General features: G+C 49.6%; 1 protein-coding gene across 1 annotated transcript in view; it reads right to left on the reverse strand.

The window, feature by feature from the left end:
* Positions 1-4,513: 4,513 nt before the first annotated feature.
* Positions 4,514-20,207, reverse strand: part of LOC311355596 (enhancer of polycomb homolog 1-like) — a 29,179-nt gene continuing 13,485 nt past the window's right edge. Inside the window, 10 exon segments of the mRNA XM_084475382.1 lie at positions 4,514-5,533; positions 7,130-7,465; positions 7,467-7,506; positions 9,216-9,354; positions 9,891-10,012; positions 14,663-15,111; positions 16,318-16,466; positions 17,109-17,198; positions 17,533-17,691; positions 19,221-19,374. Of these exon segments, the coding sequence (XP_084331508.1) occupies positions 5,461-5,533; positions 7,130-7,465; positions 7,467-7,506; positions 9,216-9,354; positions 9,891-10,012; positions 14,663-15,111; positions 16,318-16,466; positions 17,109-17,198; positions 17,533-17,691; positions 19,221-19,374 (1,711 nt within the window). The 3' untranslated portion in view covers positions 4,514-5,460.

The raw sequence follows: 20,207 nt of genomic DNA on the forward strand, positions 1-20,207 counted from the left end.
ACGTGGAGACCGTGAGGAAAAGACAGACAGACAGACATCAGCCGTCCAGGTGAGCGGCTGCAGCCACACGCTTGGTTGGTCTGTCACACGGAGCCACTGGAGAGGAAACAGACCTATTGATGTGAGGGCCTGTTGTTATAACAAACAGACAGATAGTATCAAGTATCTGCTGTTAATAGGAATACTCGTTGTCTCAGCTTGTCTCTGTCTGGAGTATTTTGATTTATATTTTGATTTGAGTTTCACACAATTAAATATCATCAAGGCCTTCTACTTCAAGTGGTTTCTATAGCTTTGTTCAAAGATACTTTGACCGGATTTATATTAAGGCAGCAACCATGACTGCTTTAGATGGGGCAGAATTCGGTTTCAGACACAATAATGTGGGCCTGTTTGATGTTCATTTAGACCCCTGACAAGCCTTTAATTTGAAGGATTTTTAGAGGACTCAATATATTAGGTTATGAATATATTGGACTGAGCCAATTAATAACCAAAACGGTCAGTCTCCAAAACGACTTAATTCAGCTCCCAACCAATCAGAAGCCGAGCCTAATGAATCAGAACGGTCTGAAATCTCCATTACTGTCAATCACTCATAGCTTCGCTAGTTTAACGAGTTTACTTCATGATGGTGCGTGTGTGTGTGTGTGTGTGTGTGTGTGTGTGTGTGTGTGTGTGTGTGTGGATTCGCCCTTCAGACCGAAAGACGGTCGGTCAGCAAAATCAGACACGGCCTCCCTCGAGGAACGCCACCTGTCGCCCTGCACTCCGCTCTCTTCTGAAACGGGAGAGGCTAACGGGACTGGGCGGCGCGCCCGTCCCATCAGGGCCTCCGCCCGGGACATCCGATCCAGCTGTGGCCAACAGCTGCATCTCGTTTTTGTGGAAAAGCCATTCCGGTCACTCACCCCACCCCCCCATCTCCGTGGCGTGGTTTACACGGGCAGAAACCAGTTGTCAAAAGGAGAGTCGTTAAATATTAAAGGGCTTACATGTTCGGTCGTTGCCATGGCGACGCCGGGCTGACCTCGTCAGGAGTCTGACTGGAGTGTTTGGTGTGAATGGATGAGGAGACATCTTGGTCATTCACTTCACAACACCAGCGCTCCTCTTCCTCTCCCCCGTGGCTCGTTACGAAGGCCGACTGATACATCTTAACGAGTGACCTACTGCATCTTAACGAGTGACCTACTGCATCTTAACCAGTGGCCTACTGCATCTTAACCAGTGACCTACTGCATCTTAACCAGTGACCTACTGCATCTTAACCAGTGACCTACTGCATCTTAACCAGTGGCCTACTGCATCTTAACCAGTGGCCTACTGCATCTTAAAGGGGTAGTTCAGGATTTTGGACATCGTGTCTCATTTCCAAGTGAGCCAGTGTGTTATTTATCATTGGAGACCGTTTTCAACACGTTTCATTCAGTTCTTCTAGTTGCAGAAATTGCTGGTGCTAGGCTAGCGCAAGTCGAGGGGAACTGCTAGCCTGCCAATAAAAACAGTTTTACCCACTCCAAAGTACACCCGATGCAAACCAATTATAATGCCCGACTATCCATGCAAATGTCTGTGTTTATAGAATAATATTAGAAATAAAACTATCCTTGTATTGCAATGATCACATTACATTTTGGGGGACTACTTTCTCAGCAGCGGCGGGTAGCAACCAATTCACTGAGAACAGAGAAGCGCACTCCAGGTAATATCAGTCCGCCGCTGCCATAGCTTGCTTTCAACTACAGGGATTATAAACTAAATGCAATGCAATGCAAGGGTAAGTTTATTTCTAACACTATTCTATCAACACAGACATTTACATCGATAGTCGGGCATTATAATTGGTTTACCTCGGGAGTGGGTAAAACTGTTTTTATTGGCAGGCTAGCAGTTCCCCTCGACTTGCGCTAGCCTAGCACCAGCGATTTCTGCAACTAGAAGGACTGAATGAAAAGTGTTGAAAACGGTCTCCAATGATAAATAACACACTGGCTCACTTGGAAATGAGACCCGATGTCCAAAGTCCTGAACTACCCCTTTAACCAGTGACCTACTGCATCTTAACCAGTCAGCAGCACGTTTACATGCAGAGTCATAATCGGGTAACTAAACGAATAAGACCTCAACAGGACTTGTGAAATGCATGTAAACACCTTTACCCGATCTATTTCGCACAAAAATTGGCACATGAACGGTCAAGTGAAATCAGATAAGAACACCTAGATAAGTCGTTCGTAGTCCGGTCTCTACCTGCATGTAAACAGCATGTTTCGGAGCACGCTCGAGATCTTTTCCGGGGGCCGTGAGGCGGAAGTAGAAGGAGACGGTATACGTGTTGTTGTCGATGTCGGAAAACGAGAAACGGTGATTTACTTAGAAAGGTGGCGCAGAAGATAGAGGAAGCCGGTGAATGTAGTTACCCTCTATAAGAAGCGTATCCCTAGCCGCGGGAGCGCGCATGGCATGCATTCATTAAAGGTGGAAGCACACAGACGCTACGCTTCGATTTCACCCAAAGCTGAATTAAAAGTACATGTTTTCCTAAATGTGGGTCATCAACGAGGTTGTAAAGTAGTAACTTCTGGCACATCTGTCAAAATAAACGTTTTTTCTTCCGACGTCTTTACGATTTTTATTCATTCATTGCGACGCGGCCAAACTGACGGGGATATTCTCTGATATTATGAATCTTAAAGACCGCGTCGGGTTCTCAGACTCTCTGGTACTTCCACAACAAGTAAAGACTCGTAGTGTGATTTATCTCGGCCATGGGGGAGAAGGAATTGGGGGAATGCCGTATACGGACGGGCGGCGGAGGGGCTGCTCCAGCGGGAGAGAGATGTTTTGAGTAGACAGCTGTCAACTCACTTTGGGTCGGCGATTTATTTAAAAAGCTGGCGCAGAAGATGGAGGAAGCCGGTGTCGTGCCAATGTAGTTACCCACTATAAGGAGTGTATCATCAACATGCATTCAGTACACACTACGCTTCGATTTCACCCAATGCTGAATTAAAAGTACATGTTTTTCTAAATGTTGCTCATCAAGCATGTCTACTTGGACAATTGCAGTTGTCCAATTGCGGAGCATATTCGAACTATGGCTTTAATCGGATTAAGCTGTGCATGTAAATGTACTGACTCCTACTGCATCTTAACCACTGAACTACTGCATTTTAACCAGTGACTCCTACTGTCTTAACCAGTGACTCCACTGCATCTTAACCAGTGACTCCTACTGCATCTTAACCAGTGACCTACTGCATCCTAACCAGTGACCTTCTGCATCTTAACCAGTGACTCCTACTGCATCCTAACCAGTGACTCCTACTGCATCTTAACCAGTGACTCCTACTGCATCTTAACCAGTGACTCCTACTGCATCTTAACCAGTGACCCCTACTACTGCATCTTAACCAGTGACTCCTACCAGTGGTGCGGTCCACCGACCATAGCGGGGAATATGGGCTTCTGGATTTGTTTTTAATAACCGTCTTTAGTTCGTTTATGTGGACATGACGTAGCAGGGATTTTTTTAAACATTTTTTTAAATTACTTTTATTTGATTTTCTTTTTTTTTTTTTTTTTTTTTTAAACACAAAAAAAAACGAAACACACAACACTGAATGAGTTCACATTTAATGCCCCGGGCTTTATTGTCATGTTTTAGTGAAAGTTTTGTCACATTTTCTCTTGTTTAATGTTCTATCCCCCGTGTATAAACCAGTATGTTTCCTGCCAGTGGGCGGGGCTTCGACGTACTGACACAGACAAGAACTGCTACTAAGTAGCGCCATCTTTGTGCCGGACTCTTCACAGAAGAGAGGTTTGTGTTCCCCAGAGGAAGGCACCCGATACGTGCTGTGTTGGCCTCGCAGCCACGTGAAGATTCTTTTTCCAAAAAGAAAAAAATATTTATAAAAAAACAAAAACAAAAACAAAAAGACGAAAAACTGAAATAGTGGGATGGAGGGGATGAGAAGAGGGGGGGAGGGAGGGAGGGGGGGAGGGAGAGAAAGACGAATGGGTCCTGTGTCACACTCCTCCACGTTAGCAGGTTTAGCAACTGGAATGATTTAGCAGACAGCGACGTAGCCGCTACGCTGCTAATGCAGGAACACGTAGCAAGAGTCCTTAAGAGTAAAACAAACGGAAAGAGGAGAAATACAAAAACAAATCGATACTCTGGGGAAAAAAAAAAAAAAGAACCGGTGTTGTGGATTACAAAAAAAAACAGGAAAAAGAAAAGCAGCATTGATATAGAAACGGATAAAAAAAAAAAATTAAGTGCTTTGATTCAGAAGAGTGGAGGCCACTTCTAGGAAGAGACGCATCCCTGGTTTGATCCTTGTGTGTGGAGAGAGAGAGAGAGAGAGAGAGAGAGAGAGAGAGAGAGAGAGAGAGAGAGAGAGGAGAGAGAGAGAGAGAGAGAGAGGAGAGAGAGAGAGAGAGAGAGAGAGAGAGAGAGAGGAGAGAGAGAGGAGAGAGAGAGAGAGAGAGAGAGAGAGAGAGAGAGAGAGAGAGAGAGAGAGAGAGAGACTGCTTCCTTCCAGACTTCCACCCCTAGCCAGTAGACTCGTCAACCACCAATAGACCAATGAAAATCTAAATATAAAAGAGGGGTGAGGAGGGGAAGGGGTGTCAGACCTGCTTTGTGTGTTCACAACATGTATATAAAATAAAATATATATATACCCAGGAGACCGTAGCTACCAGAAAACATACACTACCGCACAGGAACAAACGAAAGGTACAGTGTACAAATGAAACGAAAACCGATACAAAATCATAGAAAAATAAAATAAAAACTGTAAACACAGCACAAATAGATTTTTAAAAAACAGCAGACTCCGCACCATGCACATGATGTGATTAGAAAAGAAAGAGGTTTCTCTGTACAACTCCGTCCATCGCCACGCGGCCTTCCCTGAACCCCGCCGACACATTCATCAACTCACACACACACACACACACAGGACACACAAACCGGACACACACACCAGACACACACACACACACAGTCTCTTATAACCCAAGTGCAAAACATCACAAATGGACCACTTCTGTATCCAAGTAACATATATACAACAGGGGAAAGTACAAATGTCAAGTTACTGTACATATACTTAATTCTTTTTTTTTCTTCTTGCCATATTCATAATTTACAGATGTCAATCTTTTTTTTTTTTACCTTTTAGCAGTAACATTAAAAAAGGAAATCAAAGTAAAAAAAAATGAAAATAAAATAAAAAAGTTTAAAAAAAAAAGCAGTTGAGAGATGAGATTTCTCCGCGGTGAATCCATCGTTCCCGATGCTCCGGTCCGGGCGGGACCTCGTCCCGGTCACGGCCTCAGCGGCGTTCCTCGCTCTGCCTCCCAGAGAGGACCCTGGGGGCCCCGGCGGGCCCCTACGTCACCTCCATGGCCCCAAGAGAGGACCCTGGGGGCCCCGGCGGGCCCCTACGTCACCTCCATGGCCACCGTGTTGTCCACTATGCTGCTGAGGGACGGCTGCTCTGGCTCCCGGCTCTCCCTAACGAGGAAGAGTCTGTCAGTGGCGGCTCAGAGGGCCATCAGGGGTAGGGGTAGAGCTAGGGGCTGAGGGGTAGGGCTAGGGGCTGAGGGGTAGGGCTAGGGGCTGAGGGGTAGGACTAGGGGCTGAGGGGTAGGACTAGGGGCTGAGGGGTAGGGCTAGGGGCTGAGGGGTAGGACTAGGGGCTGGGGGGTAGGACTAGGGGCTGAGGGGTAGGACTAGGGGCTGAGGGGTAGGACTAGGGGCTGAGGGGTAGGACTAGGGGCTGAGGGGTAGGGTTAGGGGCTGAGGGGTAGGGTTAGGGCTAGGGGCTGAGGGGTAGGACTAGGGGCTGAGGACTAGGGGCTGAGGGGTAGGACTAGGGGCTGAGGGGTAGGGGTAGGGGCTGAGGGGTAGGGTTAGGGGCTGAGGGGTAGGGCTAGGGGCTGAGGGGTAGGGGCTGAGGGGTAGGGGCTGAGGGGTAGGGTTAGGGCTAGGGGCTGAGGGGTAGGGGCTGAGGGGTAGGACTAGGGGCTGAGGGGTAGGGGCTGAGGGGTAGGGATAGGGGCTGAGGGGTAGGGGTAGGGGCTGAGGGGTAGGGGTAGGGGCTGAGGGGTAGGACTAGGGGCTGAGGGGTAGGGTTAGGGGCTGAGGGGTAGGGTTAGGGGCTGAGGGGTAGGGTTAGGGCTAGGGGCTGAGGGGTAGGGGCTGAGGGGGTAGGGCTAGGGGCTGAGGGGTAGGGCTAGGGGCTGAGGGGTAGGAGCTGAGGGGTAGGGCTAGGGCTGAGGGGTAGGGTTAGGGGCTGAGGGGTAGGGGCTGAGGGGGTAGGGCTAGAGCGAGGGGCTGAGAGGTAGGGGTAGGGTTAGGGGCTGAGGGGTGTTGAAGGGCTCAGATTAACACCAATTCATAACACACACTTAATAGTGAATAATCCATTGATAGACACTTGGTTCAATCAAACAACCACAACACACGTCACTACAGTCAGTATGTTTCTGATCAGGTAGGAGACCTACAGGTCAGGCCTCAGACCGGGGGGTCAAACAGCCCAGCCACTACATTACCACGCCCCCAAGGTCATTAAAGGGATAGTTCAGGATTTTGGACATCGGGTCTCATTTCCAAGTGAGCCAGTGTGTTATTTATCATTGGAGACCGTTTAACACTTTTCATTCAGTCCTTCTAGTTGCAGAAATCGCTGGTGCTAGGCTAGCGCAACCCGATGTCCAAAATCCTGAACTATCCCTTTAAGCTTTGAACATAATTAACATGATCATTACCATAAGCACCACTCCTTATCTTCATACCATGGTTAAAGGGCTCCTCCCCAGCTGTGGGGGGGGGTCGGCTGCTACAGCCGTTTGGCACAGGGTAGGAACCATTTTGATCGTGACATCACAGGTGGGCGTGTCCCCCTAGACGTGTGCTGATAGGTCAGTCCACCAGCCTACCCAGTGGACTGGAGCAAACGTTGCTCATCTGTCCGTCACACATCTAGGTGATACGCCCACTTGTGATGTCACTATCAAAATGGTTCCTCCCTGACGCCCCCCTCCCCCCCACCCCCCCCACCACCACCGCTGGGGGAGGACATGGGGGGAGGAGCAGGGTTCTCACCGGGGGTCCACGGGCGGCGGTCCGGACCCCTTGGCCAGGGGCAGGCCGGAGGCGGCGGCCAGCTTTAAGGCAGAGGGAGCCACGCCGCCCAGCGCCCGCGGGAGGTGGCGCCCGCCCAGCCCCCCCGCCGAGGGCACGCTCAGGCGGAGGTTGTTCCCCATGAGGACCTGAGTGGGGGCGCCGGCGGGGGGGGCGGTGCCCAGGAGCCCCAGGGCGGCCGCCGTGTGGTGGGACGAGGACAGCAGGCTGGGCGCCATGGCGACGGGCATGGAGGGCTGGAGGAACACGGGGGGGGCCGGAGGCGGGAGGGGGCGTGGCCTGGTTGCCACGGTGAGGGGTGGAGGAGGTGGAGGAGGGGTGCAGGCCCTTGAACACACCTGGGGGGGGAGAGACACAGAGCAGTTAACACTAGCATCAGGTTGGGGGGGGGCAGTTAACACTAGCATCAGGTTGGGGGGGGGGGCACAGAGCAGTTAACACTAGCATCAGGTTGGGGGGGGGGGCACAGAGCAGTTAACACTAGCATCAGGTTGGGGGGGGGGGGGGGGGGCAGTTAACACTAGCATCAGGTTAGGAGGGGGACACAAAGCAGTTAACACTAGCATCAGGTTAGGGGGGGGACACAGAGAAGTTAACACTAGCATCAGGTTAGGGGGGGGGTGGGGGGGAGCAGTTAAATGGGTAGTTCAGAATTTTGGACACAGGACCTCATTTCCAAGTGAGCCAGTGTGTTATTCATCATTGGAGACCATTTAACACTTTTCATTCAGTCCTTGCATAGATCGCTGGTGTTAGGCTAGCGCAAGTCGAGGGGAACTGCTAGCATGCAAATAAAAACAGTTTTAACCACTCCCGAGACAAACCAATTATAATGCCCGACTATCGATGTAAATGTCTGTTGATAGAATAATGTTGAATAATGAAATAAAACTATCCTTGTATCGCAATGATCGCATTACATTTTGAGGGACTACTTTCTCAGCAGCGGTGGAATTTCACTTTGCTCCGGCGTAGCAACCAATTCACTACAGCACAAGTTAAACAGAAAAGCGCACTCCAGGTAATATCAGTCCGCCACTGCCGTAGCCAACTACAGGGATCATAAACTAAATGCAATGCGATGCAAGGGTAAGTTTATTTCTAACACTATTCTATCAACAGACATTTACATCGATAGTCTGGCGTTATAATTGGTTTGCCTCAGGTGTACTGTGGAGTGGGTAAAACTGTTTTTATTGGCAGGCTAGCAGTTCCCCTCGACTTGCACTAGCCTAGCTCCAGCGATCACTGCATTTACATTACATTTAGGGCACTTAGCAGTAGTAGAAGTACATTTGTCATAAGAAGTGAAACAATATATCGCCGTTGGTACAGTAAAGACATTCATAGAACCAAGTGCAAGTACTAACAATCGCCAGGCTAACCCCATTCCCCGTATACAGCAGTGATAGATGCTATAGTACATATAAGTACATGCCCTTGTGAGAAGGGCCGTATCCTGCAGATGTTTTAAAGTGCAAATCTGCAGGATCGGGCCACTGCTGTGATGTTGGCAGTGCAACTAGACTGGTTGTCTAGTACCACACCAAGGTTTCTGGCAGTTGGAGACGGAGATACAGTGATACTCTCGACAGTGACCAGTCAGTCCAAGTGAGGGCAATCTCTCCCCGGTATTAGGAGGAGCTCAGTCTTGTTGAGGTTAAGCCTGAGGTGATGGGCAGTCGTCCAAGTGCTGACGTCTGCCAGACATTCAGATATGTGCGTTGCAATCAGAGCTTTGTCAGAGGAGGGGAATGAGAGGAATAGCTGGGTGTCGTCAGCATAGCAGTGATATGAAAAACCGTGTGATGTAATTACAGAGCCTAGAGATCTGGTATAGAGGGAGAATAGAAGGGGCCCCAGTACAGCCTTGAGGGACACCAGTGTCAAGTGTGCAAGGTTTGGACAGGGAGCCATTCCATGTGACCTGATAGGTGCGATTCGACAGGTAAGATGTGAACCAGGATAGGACCGATTTAGCAATGCCAAGTTCCGCTCTGTGAATGGTGGATGAGGGTAGGAGGCGGGCTGTGGACCGGACACCCACCTGAACCCGGGAGGACCCCGTTGACGCCGCTGGGCACCGGCTCCTCCTTGGACTTGAAGGCCAGCAGCTGGTCGCTGGTGACCAGGGCAGAGGCGGCGAACTGTGCACTGGCCTGGTCCAGTGTCTTAGAGACCAGGCCCTGGAGGGGGGGGGGGGGGGGGAGAGAGCGAGCGAGAGAGAGAAATAGCACCAATAAGCTGAAGTGCAGCGGTAAACACTGAGACCGTGGAGAGCCCATCTTTCCTCTGTGCCCAACAGGACGCGCTGAGGCTGAAGAGGATGTGCCGCCTCCTTGAACCGGCACACTAGTTAGAAACGTTAGTCGACTAGTCTTTCATAGTATTTCAACGTTTGCTTAAATAACGGGTTTCGCTAGCACGTTACTAGTGTTAACCCCCAAGATAAAGACAAAATATTACTTCATTGGTCCTAGAAATTTGGTGTGCATACATTTCTTTCTACTGACCAATGTGTGCTGACCTCATGCTCTATCCAAGTGGGTACGGACACTGTAGCCTACTGACCAGTGTGTTAAACGCTTGGCTAACTAGCTAGCCAACCTGTGTGTGTTTTAGTACTAGCTAGTCAACCTGTAAGCAGTATACTTCTAGCCCCCCCGGTGTGAGCCGACCCGTGTTTACCGGCGGTTTTTACCACCCAGCAGGGCGTACTGACCTGCGTGGTGGCGGCCGAGGGCGCGTCGCTGCCCGCCAGCTGCTGCTGGATCTGCTCCAGCTGCTGCTTCTGCATGAGGGCCAGCTGGTCCTGGTGCTGCTGGTACTGCTCCAGGCTCAGCACTGAGCAGGGGAGGAGATCACCGAGTCACGTGGGCACACATACACAACGCTGACAGCGGGCGTCATGACCAGGGAAAACCACGTTCAGATGGCGATGTCAACCCCATCATCAAGACATGACCTACCATCTACTTCAGAAAATCTACCATCTACTTGATAAAAAGTAGGATGTTTTATCTATATTTACGTTCGTTTTAGGACAGTAAAAAGTACTAAGCACTATAAGCACTGACAAAAACTAGTCCCAGTGGAATATGCCAATTAGGTATAATAATATCCATCCGTGAACAGCCACCAATACGGAAAACATTTAAAAGTCTTCCACAAAAACAAAACAAACAATAAGTCGAGCTCTTTCAGTGTGGTACACTGCAGTGTGTTGTGTGACCTTTTCGTTTGTGACCGAACTAAAAGTAGATGTTCAGGCGGTGACTAAGACTTTCCTGGAAGGCAGGAGCCATTGTTTGAACCCTTACAGTGAGCAGGGTAACAGGGCGGGGCTGAGGCTGAACAACATCAGTTACCATTCAGGAATGGATCGCATACTCTTAGCAACCAGTCACCGAAAATACACTTTACTCTGCGTCTTGAGAAATCATTGACGCATGCACCATGACAAGCCGAGAATCCATCCCCACACCGTTATCAAGTAAATAGTTGTACTTTCTACTTCAGTTGCGTAACATTTGACAATGTTTTGACAAATTATTTCAGGGCTGAGAAGTAATTTCCCCAGATAAAATGTGAAACATCACAGGCACGCAACTCCCATTTTAAACACTAAAACAATCAATCTTCAAAGTTATAATTGACAAACCACCCCCACCCACTTAATTCACCCAGCATTGTCTCCGTCACGGAGCAGCAGAGCTTTGCTGGTGTTCTAAAAAGACGAGAGGGAGTGCATACAGAGAGACATTTAATTCACCTGCAGCCTTGAGTCTGATGGCGCATCGCAGTGCACTCCACACCCCCGGCTGGCCTTGACTACACTAAACCACACTGCAGCACTGGCCGGAAAAGGCCGTTTCCGTCCCTGCTTCATCATAAACACGCAGGCGGGTACACACATTGAGCAACACACGCACACGCACGCTCACTAGTGCACACAACAAAGTTACCCGACCCAGGGGTTGGGCGGGTTGCCTAATTTCATGCATGGTGACATTTTTCAATTCCACCCCTGTGCCCTTACACGGTGCACATTGTAGCAGACTTTAATTCTGTGGTGAGGACTTCAAAGTAAATGCTGTAGAAAAGAGTTGAGCCAGTGTTATGAGAGGGTGAGTCTTGCCACCTGTCCCAGCTCATTCAACACACGGCACTCCTGAAAGTCCCTTCCAGTGGGAGAACTTTTTAAAGACCTTTTAATGCCCCACATTGAGTATAGAAGCCCCAGTCACACTTCTGTGATGAATAACCCGATTTACGCTGACGACAAGGCAACTCTAACAGCTAATGCTGCAGAGCAAAACGCCTAAACCACAAACCACCAGACGGGCCCCTCACCACCAGACCAAACAGGCCCCTCACCACCAGACCAAACGGGCCCCTCACCACCAGCTTGTGGTTGGAGGACTTCCACAGACCATAGTGGTCAGTTATCAATGTTGTGGCGTATCAAAGCCCTCTCCTGGGGTCAGCGGTGCATCGGGACAATGCTTGCGCGGTTTTCACATGGTAGGAATATAGAGAGACTGGACTCAGGGTCAGGCACAGGACTGACTGACTCTTTAAAAACAAATGACAATCATGTCAGCATCTGCGTTCAAATTGACCTGAAATATAGGCTACCATTAGCCTTATCCATTATAATATAGCCAACATAATAACCTGTAGGTTAATTCACAGAAACCATCTCTGAAATCCTTCAGTGGACGTGCTCTGAGGTGACAGAGAGCCTGATTCACGCAGTATTCACATCCGTTCATGAAACCCACTCCGTGGAGATAGTGTAGTGGCGCTGGACTGTAAACACATGCTAATGATGTGTTCCAGTGTATTGAACAACTGCACTGCCACTTCATTTAGCAGAACAGCGAAAAGGCACTGCAAGGTATCGACGGAGATGGTGCATTCCCCCAGCGCGAGTGGGCGAGAGCATAAACCCGACCTGTTGTGATTGGTGGTGTTTCTGTGTACACTTATGTCCTTACAGCAAACAAAGTCCACAATTAGCACTCAGCGATAAAGCGCTCTAACTGTGCGTTCACACCAAAAGACACACGTTTCACCTGTTTGTGCGAACAGACGAATGTTGCTGCGCGACAAATCTAAATCTGTCGCTGTGCAGCTATGTGTGCAGTTATGTCAGGCGAACTTGTCGCGCAGCGAATTTTGTCTGACGTCTTTTGCCCGCCAATGGTGCTTTATGCCGATTCATTCTCATAAACCATGGCCGAGATAACCACCATTGCGTGTCTCTACCTGTTGTGGAAGAGGGAGACGTCGGAATGCCCGTCGTTTATGGGTTAATAATATAATCCGGAGGCGCACACCGCTTTGTGCCGTGATATTATATATATATATATATATATATATACAATCACTTTCTCCTCCAAGCTGCGGTTCACTGCGGAGTGCAGGGCCCAGCCGGTTGAACGGTGATTGGCTGTTTTACGTTACTTCACCCACGTTACCCACAGGGAGTGAACGCTGATTGGCTGTCTCACACGAATGCAGCGGAACAGTTGAAATATTTCAACTTCAGCGAATTTGTCGCGCTGCAAATCCACGTGAACGCGCTCGCTGTTGACGTGGAAAAATGTTGCGCCGTCAATCAAATCTTGTCGCGGGTTTCGGCGACAAAAAATTTCGCCCGATACGCGTCTCTACGTTCACTTTGCATTGAAACGTGTCGCGGGGCGAAGTGCGGTGTGAACGCACAGTAAGGCCCAGAGCGGGAGGCAGACTCGGCGGTCCTAGTCCCCACGGGCCTGGCCGTGGGAGTTGCTGGAACCCGACCGGAGATCACCTTTCCTTCTTTCCCGCTTTAGAGCCATTGTTTCTGGGTTTCCGTTTTCAGTCAACTCTGCTAGACTTGGATTGTCCCAGTCGGTCACTTTGACACTCCGTGGGAATATAGAGTCAACATGCACAGCTCCATATTATGACTCTTTTGTTTCACTTTTGGAGCGTTCAACCATCCGAGTTTGTAGTTGATTATCTCATCACCTAACATAATATAATACGTTCATTATTCTCTCTTACCCACGGTTCATAGCCTTTGTTGGCCTAATGCTACTGATGTAGGCCTATTCAAATGTGCTGTTGGAAAGGTCTATAGCCTAAATTATCCAAGAGCCATCATGTTTGAAATTTGTAAAAAAATGGCAAATATGACCCATGTCAGGAATTGCATGAATGGTCAGAATATATATGAATATTAATATATTAATAATATATTCTAGTTGACTGCTCTGAGACAATTCACCTTTAGACCCCCCAGCCTAATCAGCACTAACCCTTCTCTCAGTTTGTTTCAGGGAATCAAACCTGCCTGTCAACACATAGAGCTAAGCTCAACCACAGGAGGAACACTCAGGAGGGAGGGGCGTTTATTTAACATTACCCTCTGCTCCCTCTCTCCAGCTCTTACACAGCGGTCTATTTAGCCTGTTTCAGTTGGTTATTATAACGCACACGATTATACATTTTTAAACCCACATTTGTTTGACAGTATTTGAGTTGATTCAACACAACACCACACTATTGCTTGCCTCTTTCTCAGATGCACCCTACAATAAACCTTTTTTTTTAGTAAACCCTGAGGGTTATGTATCGTTTACATGGGAGAATTATACAGTGACAAACTGGTGGTGGTGGATAAAATACATGGTGTTGGATGAGGCACCAAACAGCACAGTTCACATCCACAGAGTTTGATTTCATGCTACGATGCTGCTGCTGGATGAACCAGATAGTCTGTAACCATCAAACAGACAATCTATTCCCCCCCTTCACCCCGAGTAACATTCATATAACAGTTGACAGCCACCATCAGGAGCTAGCAAGCCTCTCATCAGCCTGTGTCAATCAGGATGAATCACCATAGCAACAGACATGCCGGCAAGTGTCAACATCTGCGGTTGAACCATCCTCACCTCTAACGGTCAGGCAAAGCCTTCCAGAATAAGGACATAAACTACGTCCAGAACCTCAACCACCACCCGAAACGTCCCTTTTAAAAGCACCAGAGAGACCATGACCACAAATCACAAATACATTATATTTAAGCCATTTAAAAACCTGAACATTGACCAGGGGCAACTGACAAAAAAACAGGACTACTTTCACTCTGGGGCAGCACGTTGCTCAGGAGGTAGACTGGGTTGGCTGGGAACCAGACGTTTGCTGGTTCAATCCCCGGCTCCTCCCCAGAGTGTCGAGGTATGCTGCTCAAGACACCTCACCCTAACTGCACCCGACGATCTGGCTGTCGGCGTGCATGGCAGACACTGCTGTCGGTGTGTGAACGTGTGTATGAATGGGTGAAGGTTGAAAAAAATTGCAATATTGTAAAGCGTTTTCAGTGGCCACTGGTCAGAAAGGTTCTGTATCAATGCAGTCTGTTTACTTTCACAGTACAGATTAGGACATAACACAAATAAACTACGGCACCAAAGGAAGAGAACGAGCGGGCAGGCTCACCATTCACAGGGGGGGGCGCCGGGCGGCCCTGCGCCGGGCCCCCGCCGGCCAGTGGTCGGCTCAGTCCCGACCCGGTGCGCTGAAACCTCCGTAATAATCCCCTGCGAGACATGAACCCAGCGCCCGAGGGGTCGTGGGGGAGCGTCCGTGGTCTAAAGTGCCTCCAGCGGCAGGACTTTACGTTCAACAGGACCCGGGCCAGATCCACGGTGACGGAGGCGGGCGGCGAGGAGGAGGAGGAGGAGGAGGAGCAGGAGGAGGGAGGAGCAGGGAGGAGGCGAGAGGAGCCGGAGGTAATGGTGTCTGAGGTACTGGTGTTGGAGTCCCGGAGCGGAGAGCTCAGCGCTGGAGGGGGACGGGACGAGGAGGCCGGGTGCTCGGGTTCCGGGTCCGAGTCCAGGTTCTGGTAGACCGAGTCCAGGTCGGTGTGGGCGCGGTCCAGCAAGAGCCTGCAGCGTGACATGAGGAAATAAAGCGTAAATGACACTGATAATCAGTGCATCAGCTAATGGTGCAGATAGAAGTATGAAATATGTGATCATTACTGCAACATGACTAAAGAAATATAGGATTAGGGATTCGGCAAGACAGTTAGGGATGAGCCAATGATGTTCGATATCAGTATCACTACACAAGCAATACAGAAATGTTGATTTTACAGATGCCATATCCAACATGCAAGGTATTCATGTCAGAGATACTATAGAAAAGTGAAAAGTCATTCATGTCAGAGATACTATAGAAAAGTGAAAAGTGAATGCTGGCCCTCGAAAGTTATACTTTTAAAGAAAAATGATTAGTCAGCACTTGTTAGCTATACATCAAACGACGACTCAGCAAACCTATATGCCTCCAACGCATTGGCAAGAAAAAAACCCGATAATTAAACGTCTCACAGTGGAAATGTGATTGTGTTGGAAATTAAATCTGAACAAAAAAGGCCACAGGGGGAACTTCCAGCTTTCTGAGGAGCAGCTGATAAGTCCCATCTACACAAAGCTTAATTGCATTTCCAATCATGTGGGCGTCTGTGAAAGAGACACCTTTTCACCCAAGGCCTTTTCATCACCAGGGGCCAGGCACGGTGGATAAAGTGGTGGTCTTTCTGTTAAACGACTGAATACCAGAAACACAAGAAGGCAGAGAGAGTCACTATGTCGCAGGCTGCCGGGATAGGGCTTATATTACCTTACTGCCCCCTCGTCTGGGGGCAAAACACACTTTTCAACGCAATATATGCAATTAACATCACCAGCACTGATTGACTGCTAACCAGTTATTCTCCAACAGTACAGAGTCGACTCCACACCACCGTTTTAACTCAACTTTCCAATCTTCGATCAACCAAAAATCCTACAAGCGTCCAAAGAATTCCCAACTTTCCAATCATCCAACTCCTTAAAACTTTCCTGCTCCTACACTTTCCCATTCTTCAAATGTCTACAAACTTTCCAATCATCCAACTCCTTAAAACTTTCCTGCTCCTACACTTTCCCATTCTTCAAACGTCTACAAACTTTCCAATCATCCAACTCCTTGCCCCTACTCTACCCTAACGTCCCCAATCTCCATCATCCCCACAAGGAGCAGAACCACAAACGAGGGACCGTCTCCCAGACGCGGGTCCAGGAGTCGTCCCAGGGCGGGGCTCTCACCGTCCCCCCCGGCCGGTGCGTCGGCGGGCCAGCCCAAGGCAGCGCCGCGGGGCCGTCAGCGAGGTCAGACAGTAGCGGTAGCGGGGGTCGCCCTGACCCCCCTGGGAGGGGCTCACCCAGGGCCAGGTGCTGCTCTGCTCCTGGCGAGCCTGGTGGGGGAGAGTTGGGAGAGGGAGAGAGAGAATGAGAGAGAGAGTTAGCATTTCCTTGTGCACACTTTACAGTCATTTGTAGCTCCCCGTTGATTGGAACCCTTAATGAATACAAATATAATTAAATTAAATTAAATTCAACATTTAAAGGACTGCCTAGTATTTTATGATGTAATACATTACATGATATTGATATTAAAATAGATATTAATGTCTTCCAATTGTTATTTCCATCATAATGGTTTCCTTGGTAGTCCTTTGTCACTACTTTCACTACCAAATGGGATGTAAATGTCCCCTCTGGCTACAGGGTCCCTCTCTGCATGGAGAGAGGGAGAGAGGGAGCGAGAGGCAGAGGGAAATGCGAGTGTCTATTGGGAGGGGTGAATGAAAACAAGGAACAAGAGCAGGGGAAAGGAGGAGTGGAGGTGAAGGAAGTCCCCGCCATCGGACTGATCTGAGCAGCACAGACAGACAGACAGACAGAAGAGCATGGCGAGGGCGAGAGAGAGACAAAGAGAGAGAGAGGGCCAGGATAGCAGCCTGACCGATGGCTCTATAAATAGCAGCAGATGATAGTGGAGGATGGGAGGGGGGGGGGGGAGGGGAGAGAGAAGTGAGTCACGAGAGGGCACTCACAGCGTAGTATTGACAGCCTGCTTTCCTCCTGAACGCATAGCAGCCATCTGGATCGTTCTCCTCCTCCGCCTCCGAGGACCCAGAGAGGAGCTGAGAGACACAGACACACACACACACACACGTCAATTTATGTATGTGTACATTTTCGTGACAATCATAGTGAAATGTTGTCATAATATTCATTTCATAGGCACCCAGTGTACCGGATAAGACTGATTACTCATTGTTTAGAGTCAATAAGGAACATGTGTGGGTGTCCAGGAAGCATCAAGGTTTGAGGCCAGATCCTTTCAACCTGGTCACAGCGGTTCCACATGGAAAAACACGGCGGTACACATGGGACGTTCCGCCCTCTTTCCTGGACGGGAACAAGTTTGGTAGACTAGTGTCGCAGAGTGATATCATGGGGGGGGGGGGGGGGTACCTGGGAGTAGGGCTCCTCGTCGGAGCTGGGGAAGTCGTACTGGTTGAGGTCCTTGGGGCTGAAGACGGCAGGGCCCAGGTGGGGGGCGGCCGCCAGCGGGGGGGCCTTGGGCTTCTTCTCGTATTTCCTCTTGGTCCGCACCACCTCGCTCTTCTCCGGCTGGGGGGGGGAGAGGGGGGGAGAGAGAGGGAAGGTTGGCGGTTAGGTCATTGTTGTCGTGCTTGGCAATACGTTGACGTTTGCTTTTTCTTTTTCCCCATTCTTTTTTCTCTAAGGTGCAGAATGCCTTAAAGATGTTAAAACCTCAACAAAATAATGCCTCTTCCCACTTCCCATCATTTTAACAAAACCAAACAATTTAACCATGTCATTTTATGCATTTCCATTAAATTACTTATCAACATGCGACACACATTAAGGTCTTTAAAGGCCCGTCTTTATACAGTTAGGGAGGTGCCACATTGACACGCTGCCCGTTATTGGCGACAACTGCTCTGCACAGTAATCTAAAACGCAGCGCATTAGTCCGCTGTGTGTGTGTGTGTGTGTGTGTGTGTGTGTGTGTGTGTGTGTGTGTGTGTGTGTGTGTGTGTGTGTGTGTGTGTGTGTGTGTGTGTGTGTGTGTGTGTGTGTGTGTTTTGGAGGGGGCACGTGTTTGCGTATGTATTTGGAAGGTGAGGTCGTGTGGAATGCCAAGCCATTGATATGCAGATGGCAGCACGTGCCATATGCTGCCGTGGAAACAGATGGCTCTCCTAAACCCCTCCCACCCCCACGGCTACAAATCCCCGTCGCCCCACCCCCTCTCCGACTCTACAGTCAACACACTCCATCTCTGCTGGGGGAAGTCCACCCTCCATTCATTCGTAAGCCCTGGGGAGCGCTGGCCGGGTGGGGGAGGGGGGTGACAACACTGGAGGGCCCTGGAGTGGACGGCGTTGGAAAGGCTCTCGTCACGACAGGGGGCTACCGTGTCTATATGCAGAGCAGTCGCCATGGCGATAAGGCGAGAATTACACTGGTGACGGGTTCCGGGGAAAAGACAAAACAATGGGAAGGAGGGAATCAGCTGGTGGAGGGAGGGGGAGAGAGAGAGAGAGGGGGAGACGCAGGGAGACGGAGGGAGGGGTGGGTGGGCTTACATAAGGAGGTAATTAAGAGGTAATGGGGGGCGGTGGAGCAGGGGTTGTGACAGAGCGGCTTAATGAAGCAGCGCGCTGCGTCGTGGCGTGGACGGGGCCAACGCTGCTCACTACAGAGCGACACGGGGGGGGGGGAAGAGGAGCCAGCAGGGCGACCGACGCAGACAACCTCTTACAACACGGCTGAACACGACCTCTTACAACACGGATGTTGGGGATTATTAACACGTGTCAATGGAGGAGTCTAGTGTGCAGCGGAACGCACAACAGCCCTGCGAGGCGCAGGGGGGGAAAAAGAGAAAATAACTCATAAATATGTAATTATGTTTGGCTGCGGTAAACGGCAGGCCGCGGGAATAAAAGCACGAGGGTAACGTTGGTGCGAGTCCACTAAGTGGAATGTAATGGGGGTTCCACTTAGTGAGTTCGGCTTTATTCTGTGTACCCCAATCGTGGGGCCAGAACGCGGTTACACATTTGAACAGTAATATGGCTGAACCTCCACTGCATCATAGGCTGTGACCAATAGCAGGTCTCGGTGCGTACCTTCTTGTAGTCCTTGAGGTCCAGGTGGTCCTGGTGGCGGTACTGGGAGTTGCTGGAGGCCGGCAGGATGGGTATCGTGTACACGGGCTTGACCAGGGCACACTGGGCCAGGGTCTCCGCCATCACCTCGCTGCCGTAGTCCGGAGTCACGTATCTGACGGAGAGAGACAGGGAGGGCAGGGCTGTCATGCGGCCTGCTGGGAGCTGTGGTGTTTCGGCGAGTCATGGTTGGACGCATAGCGAAAAAGAGCTGACCCATCGCTGATCTCGAAGTACAACTTTGGACTTGTTTCGCAAAGTGAATATAAATTTGTTGTTTAAAAAACCCTCTAGCCTGCTTTAAAACATATGACACAGATGTATCGCCTTTTTGTTCAGTCATGTATTCTCAGATACTGGTTTCTGAATAACCATCGGTTTATCTCCAATGGCCACAGTTCACCAAGTCTGTGTGGAAAACACATCAATTACCAGCCACTGCCAGGCACCAGCAAAACCCCAAAAGATCCATACACGTCTGAAAGACCGATAGTGCCGTACTCTTGTATAGAACACTTTCTAACACAAACAAGGATGCACCACGGCATGAGGGCTTGAACATTGAGTGTTGAGAGGGCAGTGTGGATTCGCAATAACACCTCTTTGAAAATAGAAATATCGACAGCGACCAATTCCTGTCCCTGGCACAGACGCCAGCGCCACTGTCAGCATCACAGGAGAAGACTCTCTGGCCGAGCACGTATACGTCGATCTGTTCATCGACGGTTGCGTAACAACTGTCCGCGACACACGCTTGCTAGCGTCGCAACAGTGAGGCTGGATGTGGACTCTACACGTCTGGGGAACTGAGGACGGCATAAAGCATGCGGCCAAGCAGGGGACCGCATTAATCATAAAAATAGAAAGCATAAACCTAATCAGAAGGAATGGAACTTGGAACTTGGTATGGAGATGGCTCGGGGGGGCGATACACAGTGGACAGTGTAT

This window comes from Micromesistius poutassou (genome assembly GCF_964030765.1).
Source record: "Micromesistius poutassou genome assembly, chromosome: 11".
Taxonomy (NCBI): domain Eukaryota; kingdom Metazoa; phylum Chordata; class Actinopteri; order Gadiformes; family Gadidae; genus Micromesistius; species Micromesistius poutassou.